At 43.0% G+C, this 18,002-nt stretch overlaps 1 protein-coding gene across 1 annotated transcript in view; it reads right to left on the minus strand.

Annotated features, from left to right (window-relative positions):
• The window catches only part of LOC129099622 (A-kinase anchor protein 13), a 93,603-nt gene that overhangs the window by 28,534 nt on the left and 47,067 nt on the right, over positions 1-18,002 (minus strand). The window contains 7 exon segments of the mRNA XM_054608933.1: positions 384-495; positions 655-697; positions 3,729-3,831; positions 4,341-4,518; positions 8,495-8,662; positions 8,664-8,842; positions 11,509-11,654. Of these exon segments, the coding sequence (XP_054464908.1) occupies positions 384-495; positions 655-697; positions 3,729-3,831; positions 4,341-4,518; positions 8,495-8,662; positions 8,664-8,842; positions 11,509-11,654 (929 nt within the window).

Below are 18,002 nucleotides of genomic sequence, written 5' to 3' on the forward strand. Positions count from 1 at the left end.
TTCTCCATGGTAAAAGATCTTTGGGAGTTAAATAACTTGCTTAGTGCAGGAAAAAAAAGATGACTTTGACCACATCGTCACCACCAGAGATTCTGTGACCAAGAAAATGTTGCTGGCTAAAATACAAGTCCTGCTGGAGAAATCTGAAGCGAGGAAGTTACAAGAGACATCGACTTGCCCTGAAGCAAGACACGAAAAAACTGCTGCCTGCTGTTGGACCGGAGCTGTTCAGAGGCCAGCAGAAGGAGATGAACAGTTCCCAGTGTGAGTGTGTGCAAACATTAAACGTTTAAAAAGGAGGAGAACCACGTGAAGGGAGGCTGAATGAGGAAACGCACTGCACGAATGAGAAACAGTTTGGTTAAATACCCATGTTTCCTCACCCTGGTCTTTTTGTACATCTTGTTCTTGAGGTAGCTGAAAGTCCGGCTGACTTTGGTCACGCTCTTTCCCTCGGTGTCGCTCCGCAGAGGGCCCGGCTCCTCCTCTGATATACTGTTACACACAAACACACACACATTCTATCTTCAAAGAGCTGCATTCACAAGGCTTACCTGTTAACACATTCCAAACATGGTTCTTTACAGCACTGTAAAGCAGTAAAAGCCTTAGGATCTATTTTCTGGCGATGTGTATGTGCAGAGTTGGACTGACCTGTATGCCAGTGACCCAGAGGCGCTGGAAAACGAACTCATACCTGGAAGAAAACAAAAATGAGAGAGGAAGTCAGTGGTAGGATAAAGAATCAGGAGGGTTTCTTTATTCGTTGTATTTGTCTCTTAGTGGAAATTCTCCTTCCTCCCTCTGTATCAAAGGGTGATTTAGAGGTTGACCACGCTAACCCACGGTGAATGAACTCACCGACCTAAAGGCCTGTCTACCAAACCAATATGTCTACCAATATGTTTTTTATTTACTGCTCTGCTAACCCGCAGCTCACACCACGCCAGAGGGATGTTAGTTCCAGTCCTGGCTGTACGTATTGGGCCCCTGTCCTTCAGCAGCTACCTTTAATGTCCTTGAGCAAGGTATTTAACATGTAAGCTACTCCATTGGAAGCTGTGGAGAAAGCCAGAAACAAAATGACTCTGGCACTGTTGAGGGCGGCCAGCACTGAGGCCAGGAGCTAAAACTGAAGAGCTGCCTTTTGATCCAGTGCCATTAATGGCTGCTAGATACTGGCTCCAAATACAGAAATCCCTGAACTCTAAAACTGCAAAGTCTTTTCTTTTCCTGCAAGAAATCATGGTCCCAGTATCTGTTCAAATGTAAGTTTTGCCTCACATCACATAAAGACATGACGGTTGTAGCTTGCTCTTTCCCCAAAACTTCACCCAGGCTCCACTATTTATGAAACTTGGAGAATTAGCATATGAATTATTGAGTCATGGACAAAAATGTGTTTTGTGAGGTCACAGTGACCCTTGACCTTTCACAAAAAAAATTCTAAATCAGTTCATCTTTGAGTAAAAGTTGACATTTGTGCCAAATTTGAAAGTGTTGACTGAACAGCCATGTCTATCGCCCAGAGGCATAAATAAAAGTAAAAAACTCACCACAGAGTCTCTACTTCTCTAATATGAATTAAACGTAGGCATGCATCTTTTCTAGGGGAACAACTCTGCTTCCTTCCCGATAGTCATTTCTCTCCTAATATTCTGAAGTGCATGAAAATATGCAAAGCATTGCTTGCCTGTTCTGCATCAGAAAGTCAAACCTTAAGCAGGATAATGAGGGCAAAGCGTTGTCCTGAAGGAGACAGAGAACACTAATGGAAAAACCTCACAGATAAGGAAAGGGAAGGCTCGGGGTCTTTGACTAAAAGTGACAGGCTCACATTTCTTCAGAGGGCACTACACCTGCAGTGTTTGTGATTATTACTTGTCCTCTTTCTCTGGTGATTGCGTTTCAGTTTTTGCAAAGAAACAAAACAAGGACTAATCTAAGTAAAGGTCAGCTAAATCCTAAAGCATCTAGTTGTGTTCATGGTGAAGTGGATTTTTTTTGTAACTGCAAAAGCGCACATACCACAGGGGGAAGTGAGAGGTTGCAACAAAGTTTAGGTTGAATAGTTATGGAAATTTACTCATATTCAGTTTTATCCATTATGTGTATTATGTGATGAATTCTTATAATAAAAAATGTTTGTGTAATCAGACAGAAAGTCTCAGTGTACTTGGGGTCACATCCGGGTAAAAATCTAGGTACTTAGCCAACTACTAGTTCTCCAAGATTGTTAATGTATTCCGTGATCAAAACAAAACATTTTGTTTTTTGTCTGTATTGCTTATCTGGATGAAAAGTAATGGCTCTGTAGACTCTGAGAGTCCTTTGAGGGAATCCAGGGCTCTAACAGCAACACCTACTTCTCTGTCTCTGACATCACAGCTACTTTCTACTGCAGCTAAGTTTACAGCACATTACTTACTCAAGTTATCCTCATCATCGCTAGATGAGAAGTCCCCATAAACAAACTGAGACTTAGATTTGTTGAGGATGGGGGAAAGGCTGAAAGAGAAGGAAATTCGCCTCTTACGTCTCAGGTGTCCCACCGCTGGCGGGGGAAGGCAGGAAGGAAAGAACCAAAGTAGGCACTTATTAAAATTGTATAAATTAAAACTGTATAATAACAGAGAGCATGGGGGATGGAGGTAGGAATGTCATGATAAATATAAAGTCCAATAGAGTGCTGCAGGCATGAGACCTAAAACCCAGACATGAGTCAGCATCTTTCATCATGTTTCGTCATGTTCCCTCGTCCATAAGTCAATGGGTTTTTGAATCAGCGTTTGGTAAACTGACAGAAATAAGGTCTGTGGTTAACACACGTTTTAGAGATTTTAAAGTTTTATTCTATGAAACTATAAACTATTTTGAATGAATTTTGAAGATTTAAAGCATTTAACGTTAGGTTTTTACATCTAGCAGTTGTATTTACGCTCAGAAATCAGAAGGGGTGTTCGTTTGTGAAGATTATCTCGCTAAACAAAATGTGTAGTACTTAAATGTTTGTCTATCAAAGATCCCATTTTCTGTAATAATCCAAAATCCAATGTAATAATCCCATTGGCTTTATGTCGAGGGAACCAGTGAGATGCTAACTTTTAAGTTGACCAACAAAAATGAGTCATCCCTGCACACACACTGAGTTTTTCCACTTAGTCTGAATAATTAGACCTCGGCTCAGTTCGACAGTGGAACAGGAGAAACAAAAGCTGCGTAGGCGGGACCATGGGTGTGTCGGGCCTTTCAATATTTGAGACAATGGCTCAGTATTTAACTGCCTTTTTATTGTGTTTATCCAGCAATCATCTTAACTTCCACCCTCACCTGCCTAGATCATTTCCATCTACACATCTAGCTTTTCCTCCATCATTGATTCAAGAATGAAAGCATGATGAAATCTTCATTTTGTGTTACCTTTCATTACATTCTCTCACTACACCATAAACAAGCTGTGCTCCTTCTGCACACTGGGCCTTCTGCACTTAGGAATACAAGCATAGGAGGTACACTTTGAAATCCAAACGCTTAGATATTCACCACTTTATTGGCTCATATAATAATATACTATGAGTTTAAAGCAGTATAATGGAAAGGGGATTTCTTGATAAAGAGGTCAAAGATGTCCAATGGTACCAATTCTGGCCATAATCTAGATTTGTAATCGTGATGTGATCGCTGAGGGGTAAAACAACAGATAAGCAGCCTCACGACTTGTCACTCACCATCAACGTCTCTCTGGCTGATGGCGAGCATGGATACAGACTTGGTGAGGGGCAGGGTCATGGGAGGACAGCTGTTTCGCAGAGGACGATACCGCCTTGATTTCTGGGGGCAAAAGACAGAAGCTTGAGTGAGAAACACAGTGCAGGATGATGTTTAAATAAATAACAATAAAGGACACTAAACCAGGCAGAGATAACAGGGAACAAAACATTACCACTGAACTGGAAACAGGAACGATAAGCTAAAAGGGGAAACTACACAAATGGTTTCCGAAGTTGTGTTCACAATTTGTTTTAAATTCAGCAATGAGAGCGGGGAGACAACCCCTGAGGAGATCAGTGTTTATTAATTCCTGCTAATCCCCAAAATGCCAAAGTTCCCCAGACTGTTTATGTGCTAGCTTTTTTTGCAAATCCATTTCTCCTCTCATGTGAATTAAGCTGAGGATGTTTTTTGCGTGACTGTGTGAAGATATGACATCTAAAGGACAAACATGAAGATGTGTGTGTGTGTGTGTGTGTGTGTGTGTGTGTGTGTGTGTGTGTGTGTGTGTGTGTGTGTGTGTGTGTGTGTGTGTGTGTGTGTGTGTGTGTGTGTGTGTGTTAGCTGACCAGGTCGTGTAGTCTGCCATGCTGCCCCAGTTCCTCCTGCTCCTCTGTCAGAGACACTAGGGAGCCCCTGTCATCGCTGTCATGCCGGGGCATCCTGGAAGGCTCCAGGATTCGGGGCCCCTGAGTGGTGGGGCCCCTCAGCTCTTCCTGGACCCCACTGAGCCCTTCAAGGCTGTAGCTGTGAGGACAAACAGAACGCAGAGGTGACCTCAGAGAAGGAGGGATGACTGTACGGTACACACGCGCACTCCACTAGTCTCTAGACTATTGATCACAGCTTTCTGGTTACACACAGCCACTGCAGCAACAAACACACACGGACGTGCACACATGCACCTGCTTGACAGACACACACAGAGCCGGTCCTGCACAGTGTTTAAACCCGCTGAGTTATCACGGGGCTCCGGAGAAGATTTACGGCCAAAGCAGCAGGAAAATATCTTCCGACGTCAGCATCGGCATAGAGAGCTCTGCAGCTGTGATTTACAAACCCAATTGCATCGATCTATGACTCGAAATGAGAGGCCTTGATAAAAATAAAAAATAAATCCAATACCAATAATATCTCCAATGATTATGGAGAGGAAAACTACAGCTACATTTCAGGATGAGCTACTGTACGCGGCTCTATTCCCTTCAGGACCGACTCTGTGATGGTTAAGGCTCCAGAGGTAAATCTCTCTTATCTCCGGCTCTTGGGTTTGTGAGGCACTCCATTATCCACCAAATCATCAGTCCAACACACTCTGACATCGATAACATAAACTGGACCGAAAGAATCATGACTCTGTGATTATCGGTGACCAGCGTAATGCAGCACTCACCTAATCCTCAGGGCTGTGCATGTAAATGACTGTGTCAGTCATAGTAAGGCCTGCTTCCTGCCAGTATCACCACATACTATCCTAGAGAGCCGAAAGGTCCTCGGTACTGGAGCATGAATAACATCAGCCGCTGTAGCAGCCCTCCACTGAAGGAAGCTACTGGTTGACTGACTGACTGACTGACTGACTGACTGACTGACTGACTGACTGACTGACTGACTGACTGACTGACTGACTGGGCAGGGCAATCAAACACTCAACAAAACCACATGCACGCAGGCACACACGCCCACAAAAAACGGCAAAATGCAAATAGAGCAGCATGTAAATACACCCTTTTCAAAGAAGGGCATGTGGGGGGAAAAAAGATATCAAGCGCAAACAAACACACTGTACCTGAGGGAACTAACAACTTCCACGCCGCGGCTGTGGGGAGCATCAGGAGGGCAGCGGCTGAGGTGTGAGTGTGAGGCGGAGGGGTTAGTTTAGATACACAAGGGGACTGATGGGAAGCAGGTATGGCAGACGATGTTCTGGGATGGAAGTGAACTACTGCTGCAAGTATGACTTCGCATTGGCAAGCATAAACACTGTACAAGGGTATAAGTTAATTTCCTGCAGCAGTGTTGTGGTAACATCATCAGCAGACAGGAAATAAACTTGAACCTCAGCCGTTTCCCAGAATCGCAATACTGTCAGAATAGCCAAGTTAATATTAACGCTACTGAAACCAGTGCAGTGCCAGCCACTGCTGTCTTCATTGTAAAAGATGTGGACCGACAGTTAAAGTGGTGTTCTCTGACCATGAGAGCCAGAGAGATGTCTAAATTAGAGCCTGACAGATACAGAGGAAGAGGGCTGACATTATTGGCTACTATCAACTTATCAAAGCTATAGCTGTATCTGCATATATAGGAGACTTTGCAGTGTCTTTGTCCACCACAGAGCACTGACAAAATATTAAAGAAATGACTTAATGGCCTCAATGTCCATCTAATGATCTACTTCTTCCTATTGGCTCATTCTAGAAACCACTGCCATAGATTACAGTGAAAAGATCAATTATGTTTATATAATAATAGTCATTCTGGTCTCATACTTCTCCAGGACTTTACTGAAGTCATGCCAGTAACCCTTGAAATCTAAAAGCGATGTCTTTCAATTTGAGAGCATTTTAATGTCATCATTTCATTGGTCAAAACTTCCCATTGCATTCTATTGGTCAGGAAATTGCAATGGGGTTAAGGCAGAGAAAAAGTGTGAGGACAAGGGTTAAAGAGGAAGCTGGAGTCCAGGAAATCTGGGGGAGCGACAATATATCTGAGTGCAAGCATACAGTTTGAACAGAAGCAGAGCAAATCCAAGCTTCTTGAGTGCAAGAACAGGGTTTTGAGGGAAAGCATTACAAAATCTGAACGTGAAATCAAAGAGTCATGCCCTCAAATTGAAAGACCACGCTCCTGAATATAGACAAGAAAAAAAAGCTCCATAGAAACCTAACAGAGACACGTCGTTTGGGTCCCATCCCAATGATCTGCATTACACTTGTGGCTGCTAGCATCAACCCTAACTGAAGATGCCTACAGCCGTCATGGTAAGTCCAGGATGCAGGTTTGACCCCCTCTTCGTCAAAAGGCAACAAAGCCATTGTTCTAGCTTCTACAACACAATTACAACTCCTACTTTTACTGCTGTGGCACACTGTCTCCTTTACACTTTGGAAAAATTCCCTACAGGAACTTACTATACACAAAACCCTCAGTTCTCAATCTCTCACCAGTACAGTCCTCTGAGCCTCCAGATCTAAATCCCCTCTTTCTGTGTAGCTGCTTGTTGTTACCACAGCAATACAAAACACCAGTCCGTCTCAACCACCTATTTGCTGCAGTATTTCTTGCACATTCCGAGGGGTGAAAGGACAGCACAGTTGCCTGCGGCGATGGAGCACAATGCAGCAGTAGTTCGGCAAGCATACATTGAAAAAAGTGGGGGAGATCCACAAAAGGGTGCACCTACATAAATTTGCCAGTGCGCGTCACCTAGCAACAGGTCAATCTTAACATCACATGAGCTGATGAATGGGATTTATTAGTACCTTCTCCTGTGAAAGGTCAGCTTCCCCTCACCAGGGCTACGGATGGAGCTGGAGTTGATGGATGAGAAAGAGAGACGGGGGAGCGGTGCATGATGGGTGAGATGGGCGGAATGGCAGGTCAAAAAGAACATAATGAATGGATGGATGAAACACTTGCTGATGGAATCATCATCTTTTTAGTAGGTTGGATGTCTATGGGCACTAGTGTGTGTGTGTGTATAAAGCTCTGAAGCCACCGTGTTGGAAGAGTGATGTCAATGGCATTTCTTCAGAATAATGATCTTAAAGGACTAGTAATAATATCTGTCCATGAAATATGACCAGGAGATGGTTAGCTTAGCTTAGCACGTAGACTGGAAACACAAAGGGGAAACGGCTGGCCTGGCTCTCTACTTAGTCTACAAAATCAACCTACGAGCATATCTAAAGGTCGCTAATAAAAAAAGAATAAAAAACTGTTTAGAAATGACACATGGCTGTTTTTGCGGGGGTTAATGTGCCAAACTATTCCTTAGTCGGAAGCAGTGACCTCCTTGATTCTCTCACAGTGACGTTTTGTAACAGTTAACACGCTTACTACGTGCTCCGTGTTTATCTGTAAAGAGCTCCTGACGTCAAAAATGAAAAATGATTCTTTCTGTCAGTAGTTACACTGTAAAGAAAGACTGCAGAACGCTTGGTGGTAGTGGCTGCTTGTCCCAGCTTGCCCCAGCCTGGGTATAATAAAAATAGCAACTGATAAAAACTGTTGTTTTTGCTGTTTTCACTCCAACAGCCTTGCACTGGCCTTTTATAGCGTGGCGACTACTCTGTCTGCAGACAGACCATGATGGGCTTCATTCTAGCGCAAAAGACAAAAGGTCCTGATGTCAACGATTTCCTGATAAGTGTTCTTCAAGTGTCAATGAGAGTGTGAAGTAGTATGTGTCAATTGATGACTAATGTACATGTTGCTGTGAGAGTGTGTCTCTGAGCTTTGGTGTGTATGCATCTTGTGTGCGTACTAATGTTTGTTGCTCTCTACCAACAACAGACAAATGGCAACACAGCTGCTCGCAGCAGGAGGAGGAAACACTCAACATGGCACGGAGAGAGTGACATCAACCATCTCTAATGACACTGACATGTGCACACATCAGGTCTACTGACATCTACTGGTTAACACCAGGCTAACACCGGCAGACAGCGTCCAGGACGAAGGAGCAACACCACTGCCTCGCTATTGCCCATCTCACCTCCTCTGGTTCATCTCTGCGTCTCCTCCGTTCTTTCCGGGACCCCAGCTGTGGCGGCGAAGGGGCGACAGGGAGCGGATGCTGTTCCGGAGGATACTGGAGCGCAGCGGCACCTCCGTCACTCTATCCTTGGCTTCTTCTTCAGCTTCTCCTGCTCCTCCTCCTCCCTCCACTGTCCTGTCCTGCAGCGATCGGAGCCCCAGCCTCCTCTGGGCTCCAGCTGCATTCCAGGCCCCGGCTGCCCTCGGGACTGGAGCTGGACGGGCCGACGCTGGCGGTGTCGTCTGTGGAGGAACAGGAGACGGAGACCTCGCTGGCACTGTCTCCACCTGTCACTGGTTCATCGTTCTGCATGCAAGAAATATAAATAAACATATTATTAGCTTGAAAAGCCTCACTACCCAGCATCATGTGCTAATGGGGAACTGCCCAATTAAAATAAGCACCAACCAAGCCACTGGAATTAGCTTCATCAGATAAAATAAAAACAGTGAACTCAATGAAATGTTGATTGATTTATTATTTCAGGAACCAGAAGTGTGTAAAAGTAGCTGCTTTCTCTTTCACTTCCACATTTAAGAGCGCTACGATCGGCAGCGCTAAGGCCTTCTGCCCACAGGCCCGCTGCCAGAGCCACACAGGAAGTGGAACCCTTAACCCTAAAAGGGAAATAACTTTTTTACATTAACTCCGGAACACTTAAAATACATGAGCCGATTTCACTATTTTACCAGCCGCATAGATAAAGAACATAATGTGATAGAACAGAGCCAAACAGAATAGAACAAACAAGACAGGACAGAATAAAATGGGATGGAATGCACAGAACACAGAATCAAATAGATCACAATAGAATTGAACAGAATAGAATAGAAAAAGAATAAAACTCAATAGGATGGAAAGCAACAGAACAGAATAGAATAGAATAGAGTGGAATAGAGTGGAATAGAACAGAAGACAATAGAAGAGAATAGAATTGAATACAGCGGAATAGAATGAAAGAAAATATTGCTGAATAGAATAGAACAGAGGGGAACAGAATGGAGCAGCATAAAATAGGGTAAGATAGAACAGAACAGATGTCCTTCAAAAATTATAGTAATTAGCGAGCCTATTGCATTGTATATCTATCAGCATTTCTTCACTGAAGCATGTGATACATTGCGAGAATGCTGGCGAGCTGTTTACTCCACAGGAATGGAGTATAATGAGGACCAAATGGCAAAGCTTAGGGATAATGAGCCAGAGCCACTTTATAGCAACACTGGCATTAAAACACACACCAATAAATGACGGCAACCTTGTGAAAACAGATCTTGCCCAGGGGGAAAAACAAAATATATATATATATATATATATATATATATATATATATATATATATATTTGTGCTTATATTACAGCCTGATAGGTGAGATAATTGACTATCTGACGGTAATATAAGACATGAATGACAACGTGTAAACAAATGGCCTGCGTCTGATGGTAAAAAGAGCTCCTGCGTGCACACACACACACACACACACACACACACACACACACACACACACACACACACACACACACACACACACACACACACACACACACACACACACACACACACACACACACACACACACACACACACACACACACACACACACACACACACAGGTATGGAAGGGTCCAGTTAGGAGCTCATTTGGAGGTGTGAGCTTTAACTGGGCCTATTGTGCTGCCAGCTGCAGCCTGCGAGCCGAGCATAGAGCTGCTTCTGTTGGAGAGCCGGGAATGAAAGATCCGCTTCATGCTGCGGACACGACTTCCTGTGGGAACGAGAGGACCTGTGCGTGTGGGTGTGTGTGTGACTGTCTGTACATTCAGGGGCATGTGACTGCAGCGTATATTTGTGAGTCACATGACTCACAGCGTTAGAGTTTAGAAAAGGATTCTGCTGGGTTTTAAACTGTATTTCGTGTTTTTGGCTGGTAGATGATGCTCGTATCCTCACACGCTACATTTAGTAAGCATGTCAAAGATACTCTGTCTTGCTTAAGGGCACGTGGACATGCCGGATGCTCGCTGACAGGTTACCATGATGGATAGAATTCCTTAGGGTTATGAAACAGGCACTGTGTCTTGCAAAAGAAAGAGAATTTCCCTTCAGAGTGCAGTGAGGACATTATTCCTCTCCTACTGAAGTTGGATTAAGCTGCTGAGGTCCTAACCCTCAGCATCATACTGTGTACTACCAGGCAGATGATGTTCTCTGCACTTTTTTCATTGTTGCCTACAACAAACAGGACATTGGGTTCACATTACCATGAGCATGTTTCAGAAAAACTGAGAGACACAAGTATTTCTGGTGAAGCAAAAGGGCGCTTGGCTTCAAACGGACTTTCGACAGCAGCGGAGTGACAGTAGGGACCACGGGTTGCACTTCCCCAGCAGCGGTGTAGAGCTGCCGGCTTAAAAAAAAGATGCTTAGTAGATGTTGGGCGTCTCAGCCTCGGGGCGCTGATAGATGAGAGCCAAGCACAGACTGACAAAATAGCTACATATAATCCCTATAGGGATAAAAAACAACAACATTGTGTTTGGTGTTCAGTGTGGGCGAACTTAATGTTTGGATCGGGGGCAGTGGAGGATTCCATAAAAGTTGTTGAAGCCTGAATTCACGGTTCATCGACTGTTATTTTAACACTTATGTATTGATTGTTTTGCTGGTTTGGTTCTGGGACAAAACGGTTAACCCTCATACAGAAACACAAATAAGAGCTTTATGGATTTATGGATTTTTTTTTTTGCTCTAGCTCACATCTCACTACCATTGAATGAACATTGTTACAACGTCATTGCATTGTTCAAATCAAAATCAACGTTGATTTTCAATAAGTGGATTCAGGGATTTTCTCAGCTGGTAGATGCGATAGAACCAGCAAACTTCCGGTCGTGGTTCCAGTTTGTCCGTCCTGGAAGTAAAGCTTTCCTACTGAACCCCTCAACATACAAAGAGAAAACAGCGAGTCTGACCTTTCTGAAGATGCTGTCATATCCTGGCTCTGCGTTCAGGAGGCTTTCAATGTCACTGCCAGAGTCTCTGTGAGCTGTGGAGGGACAGCTGGTGGCACTGCTGGTTCTACTGGGCAAACTGGGGAAGGTTGAAGACAGTGAGGATCCTGGAAGAAACAACAACAGTGCGTTAACAGTGAAATACAGCAGGTTGAAAACACAGAGAAATACAGCCATCTTAATCTGGAAACCTTTTAACAAATGGAAACATGAAGGTACCAGGAGAAATCTGGACATTTCACATTAGGAAAACTTTCTGCTACAATGTGATTAAAGTGACATTCCGTTCTCAGCGAGAGCATTTCAGCTGTGAAATAATGTGTTTTCATTCCCTTCTCTGCAATACAAGCAGGTCTGTTAGACATGAGTGAAAAGACTTCTGGGAATCTGAGAAGGTGTGAAAAAGCCTGGTGGATCAATGGCCGACTGTCCCGACTACAGCCGCCGTTTGTGTGTTTTAAAGGTCTGGGAGCAGAGCTGTTAAAGTTAAAATCACATTCAGAGAAAGTGACAACTGAAAAAATGCTATTGATGCACCGCAAAAAACAGCCATCATGGCAGAGCATTAGTCACTCTCGGCCCAACCGGACCCTCTGCAGTGTTCTGTATACGCCTTAAAGTTAGAAGTCCTTTTTCCACTTCAGTTACCAGGTGTTTGATCAGAGATCACAGATTCAAGCCTAGTGTGCAAACATCCGCCACACTGATGTGTTTGTGCTCGAGTTAGTCCTCACTCCACCACCTGAATCAAACACATTAAATATTTTGCACTGACTGTAAACCCTTGGCCTAAGATCCCAGTACTTCTCTTAAAATCATTCAACAGCAACCCACCACAAGCCATTTTGGGGTTTGAACACACTATTAAAACTTTTTTTCAAGCCCCCCCTTTGAATAACAAGTAATCCACCCTGAATTCTGCACACAGTACAACATCAGTAATGCAGCAGCAATGTTTTTTTGTACATGTAAGGACATGTACAGATAAAGTCCCAGACCAAGCTAAAAGAGGAAGATCGCACCCAGTTACAGATGTAGCTTACTTTAGCCAGATGCCAAGAACAACTGGATGAAATCATTCGCCGAGTTTGTTATTTTCACGTCATTCATGATGTCTATTTTCTGCCAGAGAAAAGCGGAAGTTTTTCTTTATCCCTCAGGAACATTTTTCCCTGTGCTCATATGAGAAAGAGGAAGTTTCTAACTGTGCCTGTGTGAAAATGTCTACCATAACTAATCAATGGCGTTGCAGAATTAAAGTTGTAGCGGGCACTATAGGAATCCTGAGGCTGAGCACTCAGCTGCTCGGAGGACAGGGTTGTCAGGGGGTCGGGAGATTGGACAAAGGATCGCACTGGAAGTGGACCTTTGCTTTAGCAAGAATCTGTGAATAATATCTGCAATAACAAACAAGAGATGGGGTGGGGCACAGTTTGGACACACCTTCTCATTCAACTACTTTGAAGAATCTAAAATATAAAACATATTCTGGTTTGTTGAGCATTTGTTTGTTTACCACATAATTCCATATGTGTTCCTACATAGTTTGGATGTCTTCAATATTAATCTACAATGTAGAAAAAATAAAGAAAAATAAAGAAAAACCATTGAATGAGAAGGTGTGTCCAAACTTTTGACTGGTACTGTAGGTGGGCTTAAGGGGTGGAGCCCCCAGTCCAGTCAGGTCCTGTTAATATGACTCTTACTCTCTGACTCAAGGACTGCTGAGCCCAAAGGGTCAGGAAAGATCGGGGTAATCAGGATAACAATATCGGCCGCTACAGTAGCACGGCACTCACACTGAAGTTACACTTAAACACATGATCACATTATTTCAATCAGCAGCTCTCAAGTGTCTGTGAGTTCTGTATATTACCAGACATTGGCTCAGTTGAGCGTTTGATTTCACTCATTAATACACTCTTAACCTGGGAGGAAGAACTAATCAGCAATCATTTGATTTCACAGATCAGAGAACTGGCGCTGTAAAATATCAATCGTTTCTAATTACGGGGCTTGAAAGTGCTGCGGAACTGACTATTATTGAAGTCTGAAATCAAATGTATTTATCAGAAGGTGTCAGCGGTTTGAAGCTTATTTAGGTAATTAATGTCTCCATGTTTGCATTCGAGGCTGTCAAGCTGTTTGAATACAGCAGCAGAGTGAGCTGACACGGGGGTTATACCGGTTTTCCTCTCTATTACTGTGGAATAAAAGGTCACACGATTGATTTCTGGAACTACAGTTGTACCTGTCAAAAAATGCAAGAGCAGATCCCTGAACAGCAGAGGTTAACAGGGCCTTGTACAGGGCGATGTCATATGTACGGCCGCTTCATGACATCATCAAAAGCAGGTTTCTTTTAGAACAAAGTGGATGTCACAACACTCCAAAAATAAAAACTACACTGACCTTCGACCCCGACTGCGGCAGAAGAGCTTAGCCTTGACCGAGGAGGTTTTGGAAGCTGATGCAAATCATTTTAACCCTTTGTTCTTCACACTTTCTAACGCCACAAGCCCACCATGAACTGGAGAATCCCAAGATGTTAATGCAAAATGTGTGCGAGTGATTGTGTGTGAGTTGGGGGAGTGACAGAAGTGGATTCTGGGAGTTTTTTCTCGGACTCCACCCCCTCGCACCTGTCCACCAGAACTAGCAGGGGACTGTGAGCTTTGACAGCTGTCCTCCTCCCACTGTTTCACACACACACACACACACACACACACACACACACACACACACACACACACACACACACACACACACACACACACACACACACACACACACACACACACACAAACACACACACACACACACACACACACACACACACAGGCCAGAGAACAGGTGTAAAGCCCTCTGATGAGTCGGTGGGTGGTTGAGGTTTTTGGTTGGATGCGAAACAGCACACGCACCTGTGGATTACTTTGATTAATATGCAACATATTATTGTTCATCGTTCATTTGACTACATATCAACAAATCAAATAATGCTTGCAATCCAAACAGCAGCTGTTGTCGGGGTTTTCAATGCAGTAAAAAAAAAAGAAACAGAAAAAGGTTGAAAAATGTGTGTTGTTAGATGAATGCGGTAGAAGAAAAAAAACTCAGAGGGAGATATGATCCAAACAAATCATCCAGTCTGAAAGTAATGAATGTGGTGAGAAATAACCGACAAGATAAAGTATCCATCGAGCCTCCCTGCCTCCAGAACACTCTTCTCTGCACATCTTCGTACTATTAGTGGAGATAAGTCGCCACTGAGGCTACCTTAAGTGTTTCTTAAGTGCAAAAGATTTTATCAGCACTTACAGATAAAACCTTTTGATTTTTTCCTTAAACACTCATATTTACTTGTCCTGTATTTTCTAAGAACATGACTTGTTCAATTTGTGCAACTAGGCACTACTTTTTTTTTGTCAGTCATTCTCTGAAGCTGAGAAACGGGGGTTGACCACACTTGATGCACTTTGAGGTCTGAGCAGTGTTGAAACCTGAAGTAGAAGTAGAGCAGACTGGTGTGTTCTTCTGTTGTAATTAGGTAAAATGAATCAGCTCATAACCAGCGCTCAACCATCTGCTGTTCACTGTTTTAGTTGGAGCTACACACATAATTAAACTATTATTAAAAAAAAACATTATTTCATTGTATTTGTCAGAGGCTGCTGACATGTTGCCTGCCTGAAATAGAAATCTGTCATCCGTTCCTTCCTTGCACACGTTTTACAGAGTACACTGCTTAGCCAAACTGTAATTTAAACCTTCACTGGGATTCATTCAAACCCCCCATTTACTCCCATACCTTTGTTGTCTCTTTTCAATGTATTATTTTTGCCTTGAATCAAAAAGGCACACCCAGCACGTCTCCTCCTATATAAATAAGGGTTACTGAGTGGAGTTGAGCTAAACAGGACACGGCTTCGCCCATGATAAGTGTAATATCACGCAGCATTACAAACAACACTTTAAGGCAGCAGCAACAGAGGCTAGCGAACCACAGGCCGCCGGGCGCACTACCAAGCGGTGGCATTCCAAGAACACATTAACCGGCTATAATAAGGGATGCAGATCCAGGTCCATCATGCCCCGCAGAAAATAAACAGCATGCTCAGACGCTGAGGCTTTGCATAAGCTTGGAAATCAAGAGCTCCTGGGTCCTCTCGCTGTTGTCTTTTCTGCTGTTTTCCCGCTTTGAAAAGGCAAACTTTGTACAATTAGTCACTTAATATTCTATGCAGACGATTACACATTGTATATTAGCATATAAAGAAAACATGCAAGAAGCAATTGACCACCCAGTATGTTTAAACTCTCTCAAACAGAGCAGAGTATCACCAAGGTCTCAACCCTGACCTTGACCTGGCGAGCTTTGCAAGTAAATTCTTCTGGGTCAACCCATTTGCAATGACCTTTGACACTGACAAAAGAAGGTCAATCCCCCCCAACTTCCTACCTCTCTAGATTGGTAGATTCATAATTCCTTACCTGATAGCAAGAGTAAGAGTCTGCTACAGTTATGCTAGCAGCTCTGTTTCGTTAGAAACCACAGAGTTTGTGTTTAAACTAAATGCTAAGGGCAGCAGCTCTGGAGATCATGAATATCTTTCCAAAAGTACAAGTCAATCTATCCACTAGTTGAGATATTTCCGTCTGGATCAAAGTGATGGACTGTTCGACCGTTGGCCAACCAGCATTGCCATCCCTAGAAGCTTAAAACTTAATAGGGTACTCAAATGTGAACATTAAATTATAGACTTTTTTTTCTCTCTTATGGGACTCAATTATTGTAATCCATAATTTCTGCTGATATAAGTGAATGGTGAATTAGACATTTGCAAGCCAGTCAATCTGTTTCAGACCCGGTGCTTGCTTACCTTACTAAATAAACCAGAGAGAGAGACAGAGACAAAGGCTGAGGGAGTTGGACGAGTTTAGTGAGTAAGAGAGAGACATTTCCACCACAAAGGAAGTGATGTCAACTTCTCCCAGCTGCTGCAGAGGAAATCCCACCCTCACCCACCCTTTTACTTTATTTCCATTTGACAGTCCTTTTCTGTTTTGTTTTCTTTCTATGTCATTCTATTTCCATTTTTTTGTTTCCTGTCTTTCCCTCTGTATTTATTCACCTCATCCATTAAAACCTTTTTTTTCTCTCTCTTCCTCTATCCGACACAATGATGTTCCATCGGTTTTCTACCAGGGATAGAAGATGGGTTGTTCTCATCGATCTGTTGGTCATGTTTTATTGAGACTGGTCTCACCGCAGACAGACTCATTTACCAGAGGTCATAGGATCCTGTTTTTCTATCTTGCTTAGGCTGTTGCCCATACATACATATGTCAACCTCTTATTTATTCACATTTCTTTCGGTCATTCCTCATGAACTGACTGAGAAATATTCACAGCTGCAACAATCATCCATTTGCTGCAGTGACGAGCGAGCTGATGCTGTTTTTAGCCATACTAGCTAGGGTTGATATGATTTGTTATTATTTGGGGATTTAAAAAAAGCATCAGTGTAAATATAAATATAACCTGCATGTTAACATTTTTATTGTTAGCATTTATTAGCATTCAGCACCACTTTACAGTCTTTTTTTAAGACCTTTAAACACTGGGGACATGACAAATAAACACCGAGAAAAAGAATCAAGACTATTTATATACGCAAAGATGCGAATTTGCAACAGGTGCTACACTTTTTCAATAAAAGGTAGGAATACATTTGCAGAAGCATAGGACCACCACCGGCATCCTGTTGACCCAGAGCAGCATCTGATAGTCTGTCTCAGGTAAACTGTTCTATAGCCCAGACTACGATACGCTCTTTTATTGAGTTTCTTCTGGTAAACAGTTAAGCAGTGTATATGTATAGGGCTTTTATTGTAAAAGGTAAGAAAGGAAGGAGTGGATCTGGCATAAATGGCCTTGATCAGGGTTGAAAGGCATAAGAAATAAGTTTGCGTGGATCAGACCACGGATCCCCACTGTTGTTCTACACTATAGTTACATTTGGATATGTGCGTTATGCGCAATATGAAAGTTGATGCCTTTATTTTCTGTGCGAAAGCTCTGAAAATCAAGCTTGTTTCGTTGGCTGCCCAAGTTTAGCATTCATAACAAAAACAACAGTTTGAAAAAAATGAAATTGATATGCAAATGAATAACATCAAATGAAAACTGGGGTCAAGACAGGCTCCTTTTAAGGCCTACGTAAAAAAGACAAGATAATGTCTAGACATTTCTTAACTATGAGTAACTTCCTCTACCACTGCTGCTGAGCTAACATCACAGCTCTGACCATCAGGTTTCTGCAGTCCATCCTGCTGTTTCTCTGACACACTGCTGGCACTAACATTAATTAGCTCTGTCACAAGTACTGGGTCACTTCCAAAGACGCCATGAGGTCAACTGGAACACAAAAAGGGTCAACAGGAATAACTGTTGC

This window comes from Anoplopoma fimbria, chromosome 2, assembly GCF_027596085.1.
Source record: "Anoplopoma fimbria isolate UVic2021 breed Golden Eagle Sablefish chromosome 2, Afim_UVic_2022, whole genome shotgun sequence".
Lineage (NCBI taxonomy): Eukaryota > Metazoa > Chordata > Actinopteri > Perciformes > Anoplopomatidae > Anoplopoma > Anoplopoma fimbria.